The 14,437-nt window shown below is 44.3% G+C and overlaps 1 protein-coding gene across 1 annotated transcript in view; it reads left to right on the plus strand.

The window, feature by feature from the left end:
* LOC143806696 (serine/threonine-protein kinase D3-like) overlaps positions 1-14,437 on the plus strand; it is a 133,637-nt gene that overhangs the window by 50,858 nt on the left and 68,342 nt on the right. Inside the window, exons 3-4 of the mRNA XM_077287504.1 lie at positions 3,596-3,734; positions 12,644-12,772. Of these exons, the coding sequence (XP_077143619.1) occupies positions 3,596-3,734; positions 12,644-12,772 (268 nt within the window). The remainder of the gene's footprint in view (positions 1-3,595; positions 3,735-12,643; positions 12,773-14,437) is intronic.

Consider the following 14,437-nt stretch of genomic DNA (forward strand, 5'->3'; position numbering starts at 1 on the left):
ACCAGTGGCGCCCAACTCCATTTCTAAAGAGTCACCAATGGATCATGTTTTCTGGATATCCCAAGGAAATTCTGAAAACATGATCTCTTGGTGTCTCTTGAGGACTGGAGTTGAGGAACACTGGTCTAGACTCTAAATCCTGGGCGTGATGTAACCCTACCATAGTGACGCCCCAGCACCTTATCATGTTACCATCCCTTGGCAATCTACTGTATAAGACGCACCGAGGTTAAGGGACACGTCTTTTTTATTTCTGCTGGCTATATGATGCAGCATATTCTTTAACGCTGTACAGTCATCATTTACATCCATCCTTGTCCCTGATGTGATCATTTTCCTGTTTCAGACTAACTTGGGCCAATTTTGTAGTAAGATAATTATCCGATCAGTATGTTTGTAAAATATAGGAGAAAACTGGAATACCCGGAGAAAACCCGAGCAAAACCAGAGGGAACGTACAGTCATATACAGATGTTGACTATGGTTGGAAATAAAGTTTATCCAACTTCATGTTTCTCATTGCTTCAAATTTACAGATGACTTTAGTTTTAACACACAACCTTTTCTTCAACTTTTCTCTTGCATGATTTACCAACCAAGTCACAATAAAATGTCACCAATTATAATTATTAGCCTAGGTGCAGATGGTCGCAGATTCTATCATCTGAGAGAATCAGACAGATTATGTTAATAACACTCCGATCAGAGTGGGATACGATTCTCTCGGGTGAGGGGAAGCTGGAAAACAAAATCTCCATCTTCTGCATTCTGTCAGTCTTTGGAAATGGGACCGCACTCAGATGTCATCCGAGTGCAGTTTGATGTTTTCCACAGACTCATTGACATGCATGGCTGAGTGAGATCCAAAGAGCAGATCAAACTCGGACATGCAGTGGACATGTGCACGGCGCCGTAAAATAACATTGGTCCGGGTTTTGTCGGATCGCATGTACCTGTCCTTAGTATAGTTTCCAATGTCATCTTTAGCCTTATAGCCAATTCTATAAATTTTCCCTAGATTGTGGCTATATTGGCTGTATAATTATTTCTGCAGCTGTAAGGGTTGTGTGACGCTAGTCACTATTCACGGACTAGCTATGAGGCAGACTGGTCAAGAGGTCCAAGGTCAAAAGCCAGAGGGGTAAGACAAACGGAAAGTCAGGGTGAAAGTCTAGGGACTGGTAATGAAAGTTAGAATACTTCAAAGGCAAAATGGGTTGTACAAACGAGTAGTCCAAGGTCCGGCAACAAAAGATCAGAATATCAAAATACAGAGCAACAGAGTAATACCACTGAGCTGAAGCTACAATTGGCAATTATCAGACATTGCCAGTCAGTTAAATAGCCTGGCAATTACCTGGAAATTAAAACACCTGGAGGAAATCCAAACACAACACTGACAGCCTGACATGCCCCTGCATTCCATAGGGCGGATGAGCTGTCACTCACTGCACTGACCACCCGACACGTTCCTGCTATCCACAGGAAGGCTGAGCAGTCATTCACAGCACTGACAGCCAGACATGCCCCTGCTATCCATAGGGGGCTGAGCTGCCACTCACAGCACTGACCGCCCAACACGACCCTGCTATCCATGGGGAGGCTGAGCAGTCACTCACAGCACTGACAGCCTGACACACCCCTGCTATCCATAGGACAACTGAGCAGTCACTCACAGCACTGACCATCCGATACGCCCCTGCTATCCATAGAGCGGATGACCAGTCACAGCACTGACTGCCCGACACGCTCCTGCTATCCATAAGGAGGCTGACCAGTCACTCACAGCACTGACCGCCCAACACGACCCTGCTATCCATAAGGAGGCTGAGCAGTCACTCACAGCACTGCCTGCCCGACACGCCCCTGCTATCCATAAGACAGCTGATCAGTCACTCACAGCACTGACAGCCAGACATGCCCCTGCTATCCTTAGGGAGGCTGAGCAGTCACTCACAGCCCTGCCTGCTCAACACGCCCCTGCTATCCAAAGGGGGGCTAAGCAGTCACTCACAGCACTGACCGCCCAACACGCCCCTGCTATTCATAGGACAGCTGAGCAATCACTCACAGCACTGACAACCAGACATGCCCCTGCCAACCTTAGGGAGGCTGAGAAGTCACAGCACTGACCGCTCGACATGACCCTGCTATCCATAGGGCGGCTGAGCTTTCACTCACAGCATTGACAACCCGACACGACCCTGCTATCCATAGGACAACTGAGCAGTCACTCACAGCACTGACCGTCCGATACGCCCCTGCTATCCATAGGGCGGATGACCAGTCACAGCACTGACTGCCCGACACGCTCCTACTATCCATAGGGAGGCTGACCAGTCACTCACAGCACTGACCGCCCAACACGCCCCTGCTATTCATAGGACAGCTGAGCAATCACTCACAGCACTGAGAGCCAGACATGCCCCTGCCAACCTTAGGGAGGCTGAGCAGTCAGTCACAGCACTGACCGCTCGACATGACCCTGCTATTCATAGGGCGGCTGAGCTGTCACTCGCAGCATTGACCGCTTGACACACCCCTGCTATCCATAGGGAGGCTGAGCAGTCACTCACAGCACTGACCTCTCAAAACGCCCCTGCTATCCATAGGGCGGCTGAGCTGTCACTCACAGCACTTACCTCTTGACACGCCCCTGCTATCTATAGGGAGGCTGAGCAGTCACTCACAGCACTGACCGCTCGACACGACCCTGCTATCCACAGGGCGGCTGAGCTGTCACTCACAGCACTGACCGCTCGACACGTCTCTGCTATCCATAGAGAGGCTGAGCTGTCACTCACAGCACTGACCGCTCGACACGACCCTGCTATCCACAGGGCGACTGAGCTGTCACTCACAGTACTGACTGCCTGACACGCCCCTGCTATCCATAGGGAGGCTGAGCAGTCACTGATAGCACTGATAGCCCTACACGACCCTGCTATCCAGCGTCCATAGGACACAGAGACTTGCGGAATCGTAACAGTTTGCACATGTGATATTTGCAAATAATTTTTCCTTTCTCTTTTTCTTGAATTTTCAGTGTTTCTTTTAGTACTAGTGATTACAAAATTTGAGGCCAATGTGAGCGGTTACTGATAGAACGATCCAAGCTCCCGTGAAATATTTGGCACATTCATACCGTCCTGTTCCTTCCTGTCTGGGTGCATCGGAGCACGGCGGTCATGACCAGCACAACAAGTTCTACCACAAGCCTGCACACTGACAAGAACAAAAACGTATTGAGAAAGATGTACTCAAAAGTTATTATGTATATTTTAAATCTGGCTTCAGTCGTCATAGTATGTGGAAAAAAAGAAATATTATTTAGAGTTATAGAAATATATAGTATTTATATATATATATTATATTATATATAAATACATATATATATATATATATATAATATATATATTATACTATATATAGTATATATAGTTATTAGAAAATGGTAGCCGGCACACAATCTCCTAACTTATCAAGTCATCTTCATGTACATCCTATGCTAGCTCTACAACGTTCCGTTGTGTTGACATTTCCATATATTTAGAACATCTTGACCATCATTAATTCTTTTTGTTTTCTTTTTTAGTACCCTGAATATGGATTTTTGGGAGTTTCCGAAAAGATTCAACTCTTTCGCCATAACCTGAACTCAGAAAATGTCCTAGAGCGCCTTATACCCAGTAATTTTATTGGAGAAGGAGACTTGATTGAAGTTATTCTTCCCGGTGAGTATCTGACTGCTTTATTACTTTAACATCAGTTTAAACTTATTTTTAGTCTTTTTTTTTTTTTTTTATAGAAAGGGTAGTTTTCAAAGCAGAATTTTGAGCCAAAGCCAGAAATGGGAAATATAAACGAATTATTGGTTTTGGCTAGAAAAAAAAAGTGCATAAAAATGCAGTGATCTTGTGAGCAGGACCACTAATAAGGGGCTCGTCTCATAGAATCATAAACTTTGTTAGACTCTAGAACAGGCCAATGAAAGTATTGAGACCCCATAATAGCCCCTAAAATTAATTAAAAGACCAGAGCAGACACAGAAAGGAAAAATATATAGTGATCAATCCCAGGTCCTGGTTAGTTTCCAGATGCCTTGGCTCATAACACCCTGCTGCTGGCTAGTGTCAGGACCTAGTGTGCCTGACACTGGGCTAGTTTGTACTGTGGAGAAGGAACGGCACCCCTTGATTGTAGGTGCACGGATGGGGTCCCAACCCATTACATACAGAAAGTCCAAGAATCCGGAACTCAATCAGGTGAATATATTTACAGTATGAAGAAGGTGTACAAAACCGTTTCGGTCGTTAGACCTTCATTAGTTATACACTAAATGGTTCAATTAGATTCAGAGAGATTCAGAACATATAGAAAGTGCGTATCCGGCTTTTTTTCAAGCATAAGCTTGTGTTTAGGGAGAGAGCCTATTGTAGTCCGCAGGGTCACGACTCCTGTGGCTGTGGTGACTGGGTTAGTTTGCTTCTTCAATAGATCTATTGTTAACAGGCACGTAGATGCAGCAGCACAGAAAATGAGGAGACAATGGTACTTAGACAAACAACTATTTATTCAATTAATACAATTAAAGGGAGGCCTTCGAAGTATACAGCAACTCGGCAAACTTCGCCCACTTGTCACACTGGACGCCTTCATTCCTGGTCCCCACTTTGTATCGTACGTATACACTACAAGAGATGGCTCACCCGAATGTTACTCCTTGCGGCCTAGTTGTTTCTCTTTTAACACTGGCTCTGCTCACTTGACTCTGATTCCTTCTCCCGGGGCTTGTCTCTCGGTTCCTTTACTCGGGTTTGGTTTTCTGAGTCTTCACTTGGGTCTGGTCTCTCGGTTCTTCACTCGGTCTTGTTTATCGATTCCTTTACTCTGGTCTGGTCTCTCGGTTCCTTTACTCAGGTTTGGTCTCCTGAGTCTTCACTTGGGTCTGGTCTCTTGGTTCTTCACTCATTCTGGTTTATCGATTCCTTTACTCGAGTCTGGTCTCTCGTAAGGGTAGCTATAAACCAACTATGCTGTTGTGAATTCTGCTTTTGGGCTCCCTCCGGTGGTTGTAGGTGGTAATGCAGTTGTCCCTGAGTTGCAGTCCTGGTCAGGTGTATCTGCTGATTGCAGTTCTGACTGGGGTATTTAGGCGTGCAGGATTCATTAGTCCTTGCCAGTTGTCCATGGTTGTTGGGAGGTTTTGGTCCTGGTTTGGTTCCTTCTGCCTTCTGCCAAATCAGCAAAGATAAGTGTCTGGTTTTGGTTTCTGTGGCACACATGCTGTGTGCTTAATAATTCTGTGCTATTCAGTGTTTTTTTTGTCCAGCTTAGATTGTGTCAGTATTTTCTCAGTCTTGTTGGATTCTCTGGAGTGGCAGATATACATTCCATGTCTTTAGTTAGATTGTGGAACTTTTTGTATTATCTGCTGTGGATATTTTTGGAAGGGTTTTAATACTGACCGCTTAGTATTCTGTCCTATCTTTCCCTATTTAGCTAGAGTGGCCTCTTTTGCTGAATCCTGTTTTCTGCCTGCGTGTGTCTTTCCTCTCCTACTCACAGTCAATATTCATGGGGGGCTGCCTATCCTTTGGGGTTCTGCTCTGAGGCAAGGTAGTATTCCCATTTCCATCTATAGGGGTATTTAGTCCTCCGGCTGTGTCGAGGTGTCTAGGGTTTGTTAGGCACACCCCACGGCTACTTCTAGTTGCGGTGTTAGTTCAGGATCTAGTATAGTTTCCACCTACTCCAGAGAAAGTTCATGCGGCTCCAAAGTCACCGGATCATAACAGTACAACTGGCCAGCTATGAGTTAAATGCATCTCAGAAGAAGGGAAGAAAGGTGTTGAGTCATTTTTTTTTCTGCAGTTTGCTTTGCATTTTCTTCCCTCTTTTTCTCTGGGTGGCTAAGGAGTCTTGTGTTAGCATGGATGTTCAGGAATTAGCTTCTCGTGTAGACCAGCTTGCTGCTAGGGTACAGGGAATTTCTGATTATATTGTTGAGACTCCTGTTTTAGAGCCGAAGATTCCTACTCCTGATTTGTTTTTTGGTGACAGGTCCAAATTTTTGAGTTTTAAAAACAACTGTAAACTGTTTTTTGCTTTGAGACCTTGATCCTCTGGGAGTTCTATTCAGCAGGTTAAAATTGTCATTTCCCTGCTGCGTGGTGATCCACAGGATTGGGCATTTTCCCTGGAATCTGGGAATCCGGCTTTGCTTAATGTAGATTCCTTTTTTCAGGCTTTAGGACTATTATATGATGAACCTAATTCTGTGGATCAAGTGGAGAAGACCTTGTTGGCCCTATCTCAGGGTCAAGAGGCGGCAGAATTGTATTGTCAGAAATTTAGAAAATGGTCTGTGTTGACTAAATGGAATGATGATGCTTTGGCTGCAATTTTCAGAAAGGGTCTTTCTGAATCCGTTAAAGATGTTATGGTGGGGTTTCCCACGCCCGTCGGTCTGAGTGATTCTATGTCTTTGGCCATTCAGATTGATCGGCGCTTGCGGGAGCGCAGAACTGTGCGCGCTGTGGCGTTGTCCTCAGAGCAGAGTCCTGAGCCAATGCAGTGTGATAGGATTCTGTCTAGGACAGAACGACAAGGACTCAGACGTCAGAATACGTTGTGTTATTATTGTGGCGACGCTTCTCATGTCATTTCAGTCTGCCCTAAACGGACAAAGAGGATCGCTAGTTCATTTACCATCAGTACTGTACAACCTAAATTTCTGTTATCGGTGTCCCTGATCTGCTCATTGTCATCATTTTCTGTCTTGGCGTTTGTGGATTCAGGCGCCGCTTTGAATTTAATGGACCTTGAGTTTGCCAGGCGTTGTGGTTTCCCCTTGCAGCCCTTGCAGAACCTTATTCCTTTAAGGGGCATTGATGCTACACCTTTGGCTAAAAATAAGCCCCAGTTTTGGACACAGGTGACCATGCGCATGGCGCCAGCCCATCAGGAAGACTGTCGATTTCTGGTATTGCATAATTTACATGATGCTATCGTGTTGGGTTTTCCGTGGTTGCAGGTACATAATCCTGTGTTGGATTGGAAGTCTATGTCTGTGACTAGTTGGGGTTGTCAGGGGGTTCATAATGATGTTCCTTTAATGTCCATCTCCTCTTCTTCCTCTTCCGAAATTCCAGAGTTTTTGTCTGATTTTCAGGATGTATTCGATGAGCCCAAGTCCACCTCTTCCACCACACAGGGACTGTGATTGTGCTATTGATTTGATTCCAGGCTGTAAGTTTCCTAAGGGCCGACTCTTCAACCTGTCTGTGCCAGAACATACCGCTATGCGGAGTTATGTTAAGGAGTCTTTGGAGAAAGGGCATATTCGGCCATATTCTTCACCGATGGGAGCGGGATTTTTTTTGTTGCTAAGAAAGATGGCTCCTTGAGACCCTGTATTGATTATCGCCTCTTGAATAAGATCACGGTCAAGTTTCAATACCCTTTACCTTTGCTTTCCGATTTGTTTGCTAGGATTAAGGGGGCTAGTTGGTTTACGAAGATTGACCTTCGGGGGGCGTATAATCTTGTTCGTATTAAGCAGGGTGATGAATGGAAAACTGCGTTCAATACGCCCGAAGGCCATTTTGAATACCTTGTGATGCCGTTTGGGCTCACTAATGCTTCATCTATTGAGATGGATCCGGTTAAGGTTCAGGCCATTCATGATTGGATTCAACCCACGTCCGTAAAGAGCCTTCAGAAATTTTTGGGTTTTGCAAATTTTTATCGCCGTTTCATTGCTAACTTTTCCAGCGTGGTTAAACCGTTGACCGATTTGACGAAAAAAGGCGCGGATGTGGCGAATTGGTCCTCTGCGGCTGTTTCTGCCTTTCAGGAGCTTAAACATCGATTTACTTCTGCTCCGGTGTTGTGCCAACCGGATGTTTCCCTTCCGTTTCAGGTTGAGATTGACGCTTCTGAGATTGGCGCAGGGGCCGTTTTGTCCCAGAGGGATCATGTTGGTTCCTTGACGAAACCGTGTGCATTCTTTTCCCGTAAATTTTCGCCTGCTGAACGCAATTATGATGTTGGCAATCGGGAGTTGTTGGCTATGAAGTGGGCATTTGAGGAGTGGCGACATTGGCTTGAGGGAGCTAAGCACCGTATTGTGGTCTTGACCGATCATAAGAATTTGATTTACCTCGAGTCTGCCAAGCGGCTGAATCCTAGACAGGCTCGATGGTCCTTGTTTTTTTCCCGTTTTGATTTTGTGGTCTCGTATCTTCCGGGTTCCAAGAATATTAAGGCTGATGCCCTTTCTATGAGTTTTTTGCCTGATTCTCCTGAGGTCCTTGAACCGGTCGGCATTCTGAAAGAAGGGGTGGTTCTTTTTGCTATTTCCCCTGATTTACGACGGGTTCTTCAGGAATTTCAGGCTGACAGGACCTGATCGTTGTCCAGTGGGGAAACTGTTTGTTCCTGACAGATGGACTAGTAGAGTGATCTCTGAGGTTCACTGTTCTGTGTTGGCTGGTCATCCTGGTATTTTTGGTACCAGAGACTTGGTTGGTAGGTCCTTTTGGTGGCCTTCTTTATCACGTGATGTGCGTTCTTTTGTGCAGTCCTGTGGGACTTGTGCACGGGCCAAGCCTTGTTGTTCCCGTGCTAGTGGGTTGCTTTTGCCATTGCTGGTCCCTGAGAGGCCCTGGACGCATATTTCTATGGATTTTATTTCTGATCTTCCGGTTTCCCAGAGGATGTCGGTTATCTGGGTTGTTTGTGACCGGTTTTCTAAGATGGTTCATTTGGTGCCTTTGCCTAAATTGCCTTCCTCTTCAGATTTAGTTTCGTTGTTTTTTCAGCATGTGGTTCGTTTGCATGGTATTCCGGAGAATATTGTGTCTGACGGAGGTTCCCAGTTTGTTTCTAGGTTTTGGCGGGCCTTTTGTGCTAGGCTGGTCATTGATTTATCTTTTTCCTCTGCATTTCATCCTCAGACAAATGGCCAAACCGAGCGAACTAATCAGACCTTGGAGAATTATTTGAGATGCTTTGTGTCTGCTGATCAGGATGATTGGGTGGCCTTTTTGCCATTGGCCGAGTTTGCCCTTAATAATCGGGCTAGTTCGGCTACTTTGGTTTCGCCTTTTTTTTGTAATTTTGGTTTTCATCCTCGTTTTTCTTCTGGGCAGGTTGAGCCTTCTGACTGTCCTGGTGTGGATTCGGTGGTTGACAGGTTGCAGCAGATTTGGGCTCATGTGGTGGACAATTTGGTGTTGTCTCAGGAGGAGGCTCAACGTTTTGCTAACCGTCGTCGGTGTGTTGGTTCCCGGCTTCAGGTTGGGGATCTGGTCTGGTTGTCTTCCCGTCATGTTCCTATGAAGGTTTCTTCTCCTAAGTTTAAGCCTCGGTTTATTGGTCCTTATAGGATTTCTGGGATTATTAATCTGGTGTCTTTTCGATTGGCGCTTCCGGCCTCTTTTGCTATCCATAATGTCTTCCATAGATCTTTATTGCGGAAATATGTGGTACCCGTTGTTCCCTCTGTTGATCCTCCGGCCCCTGTGTTGGTTGATGGGGAGTTGGAGTATGTGGTTGAGAAGATTTTTGGATTCTCGTTTTTCGAGGCGGAGGCTTCAGTATCTTATCAAATGGAAGGGTTATGGCCAGGAGGATAATTCTTGGGTTTTTGCCTCTGATGTCCATGCTGCTGATTTGGTTCATGCTTTTCATCTGGCTCGTCCTGATCGGCCTGGGGGCTCTGGTGAGGGTTCGATGACCCCTCCTCAAGGGGGGGGGGGTACTGTTGTGAATTCTGCTTTTGGGCTCCCTCCGGTGGTTGTAGGTGGTAATGCAGTTGTCCCTGAGTTGCAGTCCTGGTCAGGTGTATCTGCTGATTGCAGTTCTGACTGGGGTATTTAGGCGTGCAGGATTCATTAGTCCTTGCCAGTTGTCCATGGTTGTTGGGAGGTTTTGGTCCTGGTTTGGTTCCTTCTGCCTTCTGCCAAATCAGCAAAGATAAGTGTCTGGTTTTGGTTTCTGTGGCACACATGCTGTGTGCTTAATAATTCTGTGCTATTCAGTGTTTTTTTTTGTCCAGCTTAGATTGTGTCAGTATTTTCTCAGTCTTGTTGGATTTTCTGGAGTGGCAGATATACATTCCATGTCTTTAGTTAGATTATGGAACTTTTTGTATTATCTGCTGTGGATATTTTTGGAAGGGTTTTAATACTGACCGCTTAGTATTCTGTCCTATCTTTCCCTATTTAGCTAGAGTGGCCTCTTTTGCTGAATCCTGTTTTCTGCCTGCGTGTGTCTTTCCTCTCCTACTCACAGTCAATATTCGTGGGGGGCTGCCTATCCTTTGGGGTTCTGCTCTGAGGTAAGGTAGTATTCCCATTTCCATCTATAGGGGTATTTAGTCCTCCGGCTGTGTCGAGGTGTCTAGGGTTTGTTAGGCACACCCCACGGCTACTTCTAGTTGCGGTGTTAGTTCAGGTTTTGCGGTCAGTACAGTTTCCACCTACTCCAGAGAAAGTTCATGCGGCTCCAAAGTCACCGGATCATAACACTACGCTACTCAAAGGACCATAGGTCTAGGCACCGACTCCTCCCCTTCTTGACATTCCCAGGCCTTTTATAATTATCAACTGCGCCACCTGATCTGGCCTCTCCTCAGATCTCTTCCCTCAGGGAACATGTACTTCGCTCTTCAGTTCCTACTAATGTAGTTCTCTCTGCCATCTCCTTTCTTATCTTTGGTCGGCAGATGGCGATGTTCACTTGCAGACACTCAGTTTAGCCATTACTGTACGTATCTTCTCACTCACTCATCCCCCTTACATTAATATATGAGGTCTGTACTGTTCCTGTCAACCAGTTAACAACCATAATATTATGAACGTGTTCACACACTCACAAAGATAATGGCAGAAGGAAGGGACTTAAATGATGGACACCGTGCGTGCACCCAAATCGTCCCTGTGCAGACTAGGAAAACCCCTAAACACACAACTAAAAACTCCTCCTTGGGCCTAGTTCCTTAACAGGCCATCAAGGAGTTTCTCATACCTCCTGTGGTACTAGAGTGGAGGCTACAATACAAATCCTACTTAGGAAAAGGAGAATGTGCAGGGAGATATGAGAACCCAGGGTAAGAAACTAAAGACGTTCACACAGCATAGACAGGGAAACATACAGAGAACCAAAAAATAAACTGACTAAGTGAAAAACCTCCCAGACCCCCAAATGTAAAAGAAAGGAAAGGAAGGAGGACTCACAGTCAGAGCGCAGGAAAGGCAACTGGGGTTAATCAAGCAAGGTAATCCTTAGTTGAAGAGCTGGAACTCATAACACCATCTACATAGAAGTATAGCCAGCAACGAAAGTCAGTGAGAGGCAATTATTTAAAGCCCATCTCAACATATCATAGGACAGAACCAAAAGAGAAAATGGAAAACAACTAAAGTGAAGCAAACCAAGAAAAGGAAAGCAAGGGCAAAAAGGCCATCATTTGGACAGAGACTAATTGGATTTTGGCTCAGAGAGGAAAACAGACCACATAGCAAAAGGTCACTGGAACGAGTCCCAAAATCGAGCCATGACACATATACTGGTTATTAAAAAATGCAGGTAATTTGTTGTAGTCAGAAGAACTGTAATGGTGCTCCGATGGTTAAAGAATGCAGTATCATTAATTAATCAGGATTAAATCAAGCCAAAGTTGGGTGTCATATGTCCTAAGACAAGGTAAGTAGTAGTAACATGGAGTAGTCGGAAAAGGAGTCAAGTAGTCTAGGGTGAAAGCAGTTGAAAACGGGTCACATCCTGAAGAATGGTACTCACATGGTCCACAGGCTGAAGAATGGTGCTCACATGGTCCATAGGCTGAAGAATGGTGCTCACATAGTCCAAAGGATGAAGAATGGTGCTCACATGGTCCACAGGCTGAAGAAAGGTGCTCACATGGTCCACAGGCTGAATAATGATGCTCACATAGTTCACATCCTGAAGAATGGTGCTCACATGGTCCACAGGCTGAATAATGATACTCCCATGGTCCACAGGCTGAATAATGATACTCACTCATGTTATAACTCACATTTACAAACTGTCCGTGTCATACTGTTACATGGTTACGTTTCGTAAAGAGAATAGCACTAACTTTCATCCTGCAGTCTTTAAGTTTTTGATTTTTCTCTTGTGGGCAGTGTCCCTCTCAGTAATACAGTGTGTATCCAGTGTATGTCTATATTCATTAGCTTATAAATTAATACTGGTTCTATCCTGCAGTTATTAACTTTTTATCTGTGGTCTTCCTTATCTATAGTCTGTTTTCTCTGTCCTCCTTGAGACTGTTGGTCATTTTTCCCACTTCCACAGAGATCTGCATATAACCCCCTCCCCTCCATGCTGCTATCTCTAACACTGAGAGAAGGGAAGCAGGAGGAAGTGGGTAAGGGATTTCAGTGCTGCAGACTGAATGCTAAGCCTTCACATGATGATGCGCTGAGGTGGCAAGGAAAACACATGACTGAGGCCATGTTTAGTCTTATACTTTGAGCTTTATCAGCATTGACTCAATCACCATGTGCTGAATTTTAAGAATTTACATTTGTAAATTGCCTAACATTTTACCAAGTGATTAACTGTCTGTCACCATTGTTTTCTTTTTATACAGCGTCTGTGTCCCTCGATTTCTCGATCCGACCTCACATCCTTCTAGTTCACACTTACAAATCTCCAGCATTTTGTGACTATTGTGGAGAAATGTTGTTTGGCTTGGTGAGACAAGGCCTAAAATGCCAAGGTAATTTATAAAAAATCATATCTCTCCTTCCAGGGATGATTTTAGCTTTTCTGAATTCCGGAGACAAAAATTCAAATAACTTCCACCTCCCTGCCCCCCACACACACTTCCCAGAGAAAAATCATTAGTACAAAAAAATCCACACAAAAATAAAGTCTCAAATTGTCCTTCTCTAACTTGGGTATATAATACCAGTAAATAAACTGCACAACTACATTCCAGCAGTGAAAAAACATCATACATCAGGGAACAAAGTATAGCACTGAACTCCAAGCCTAAGATACTGGCCACCGATTGCAGTGGAGGTCTGTTTTTTTGAATGGAGAGAATTTTTAATCAAAGGTAAAATTACAAAGAGGTTGTAAAAACAAACAACTATGCAACTGTAACCCTTTATCATGATGAGAGTAACCCTTAAGGCCAAACTCAAATATGCAGAGGGACAAAATGAAAAGCTTGGACAAAGTCGTGGGCCAACCTTGATATTTGCTAAATAAAATATCCACAATATGAAGTTTTTCCTTATCAAATAAAACTATAACCTTTTGGAATTATATTGGAATAATTCTTGATATATTATGTTATGCAAGAGAGCAGTAAAAAAAAAATATCACCCAATGGCCTAATTTAAATATGCAATAACGCAGGATAAAAAACTTGAATATAGCAGATAATAAAGTATGATGCAAACAAAAGTGCCCCCAAACATAGTATGATACCTCCACATTGAATTCCTCCACAAGCACAGTATGATGACCCTACTGTACCCCCTCCCTTAATCCCCCAACAAAGAATTATGACCCCATCACAGTATGATTCTCCAGCTGTAATCCCCACACAGCCCTCCACTCCATATAGTATAATGGTCATAAACAGTCCTCCATATAGTATAATGGCCCCAGATAGTCATCCATACCATGTAATGGGCCCAACAAACTGCTCCATACAGTGTAATGAGCCCCACATAGTCATCCATACAGTATAATAGGTCCCACATAGTGCTCTATACAGTATAATGGCCCCACATAGTGCTCCATACAGTATAATGGCCCCACATGGTGCTTCATACAGTAAAATGGCTCCAAATGGTGCTCCATACAGTATAATGGCCCCACATAGTCCTACATACAGTGTAATGAACACTACTTAATGCTCCATACAGTATAATAGGCCCCACATAGTGCTCTATACAGTATAAAGGCCCCACATAGTGCTCCATACAGTATAATGGCCCCACATAGTGCTCCATACAGTATTATGGCCCCGCATAGTGCTCTGTACAGTATAATGGCCCCACATAATGCTCCATACAGTATAATGGCCCCACATGGTGCTTCATACTGTAAAATGACTCCAAATGGTGCTCCATACAGTATAATGGCCCCACAGTGTTTCATGCAGTATAATGGCCCCACATAGTACTCTATACAATATACATGTTTAAAGAGTAACTAAACTTTTTTTTTACTTTATTTATCCTCCAGGCACTGCAAAGTTATGACTTTTTATAATATACTTCATTACATTATTTGACTTCCATCTCTCCCAAAAACTATGCTTCATTGCTAATTCAATGTCTAGTTCGTGCTCCTTTACAAGCTCCTTTTAATTGCTGCTTAGCAAGGACTTTTTCTCTCTGAATCTCTCTCTGTTCCCCACCTTTGT

The sequence above is a fragment of the Ranitomeya variabilis genome, chromosome 2 (assembly GCF_051348905.1).
Source record: "Ranitomeya variabilis isolate aRanVar5 chromosome 2, aRanVar5.hap1, whole genome shotgun sequence".
Classification (NCBI taxonomy): Eukaryota; Metazoa; Chordata; class Amphibia; order Anura; family Dendrobatidae; genus Ranitomeya; species Ranitomeya variabilis.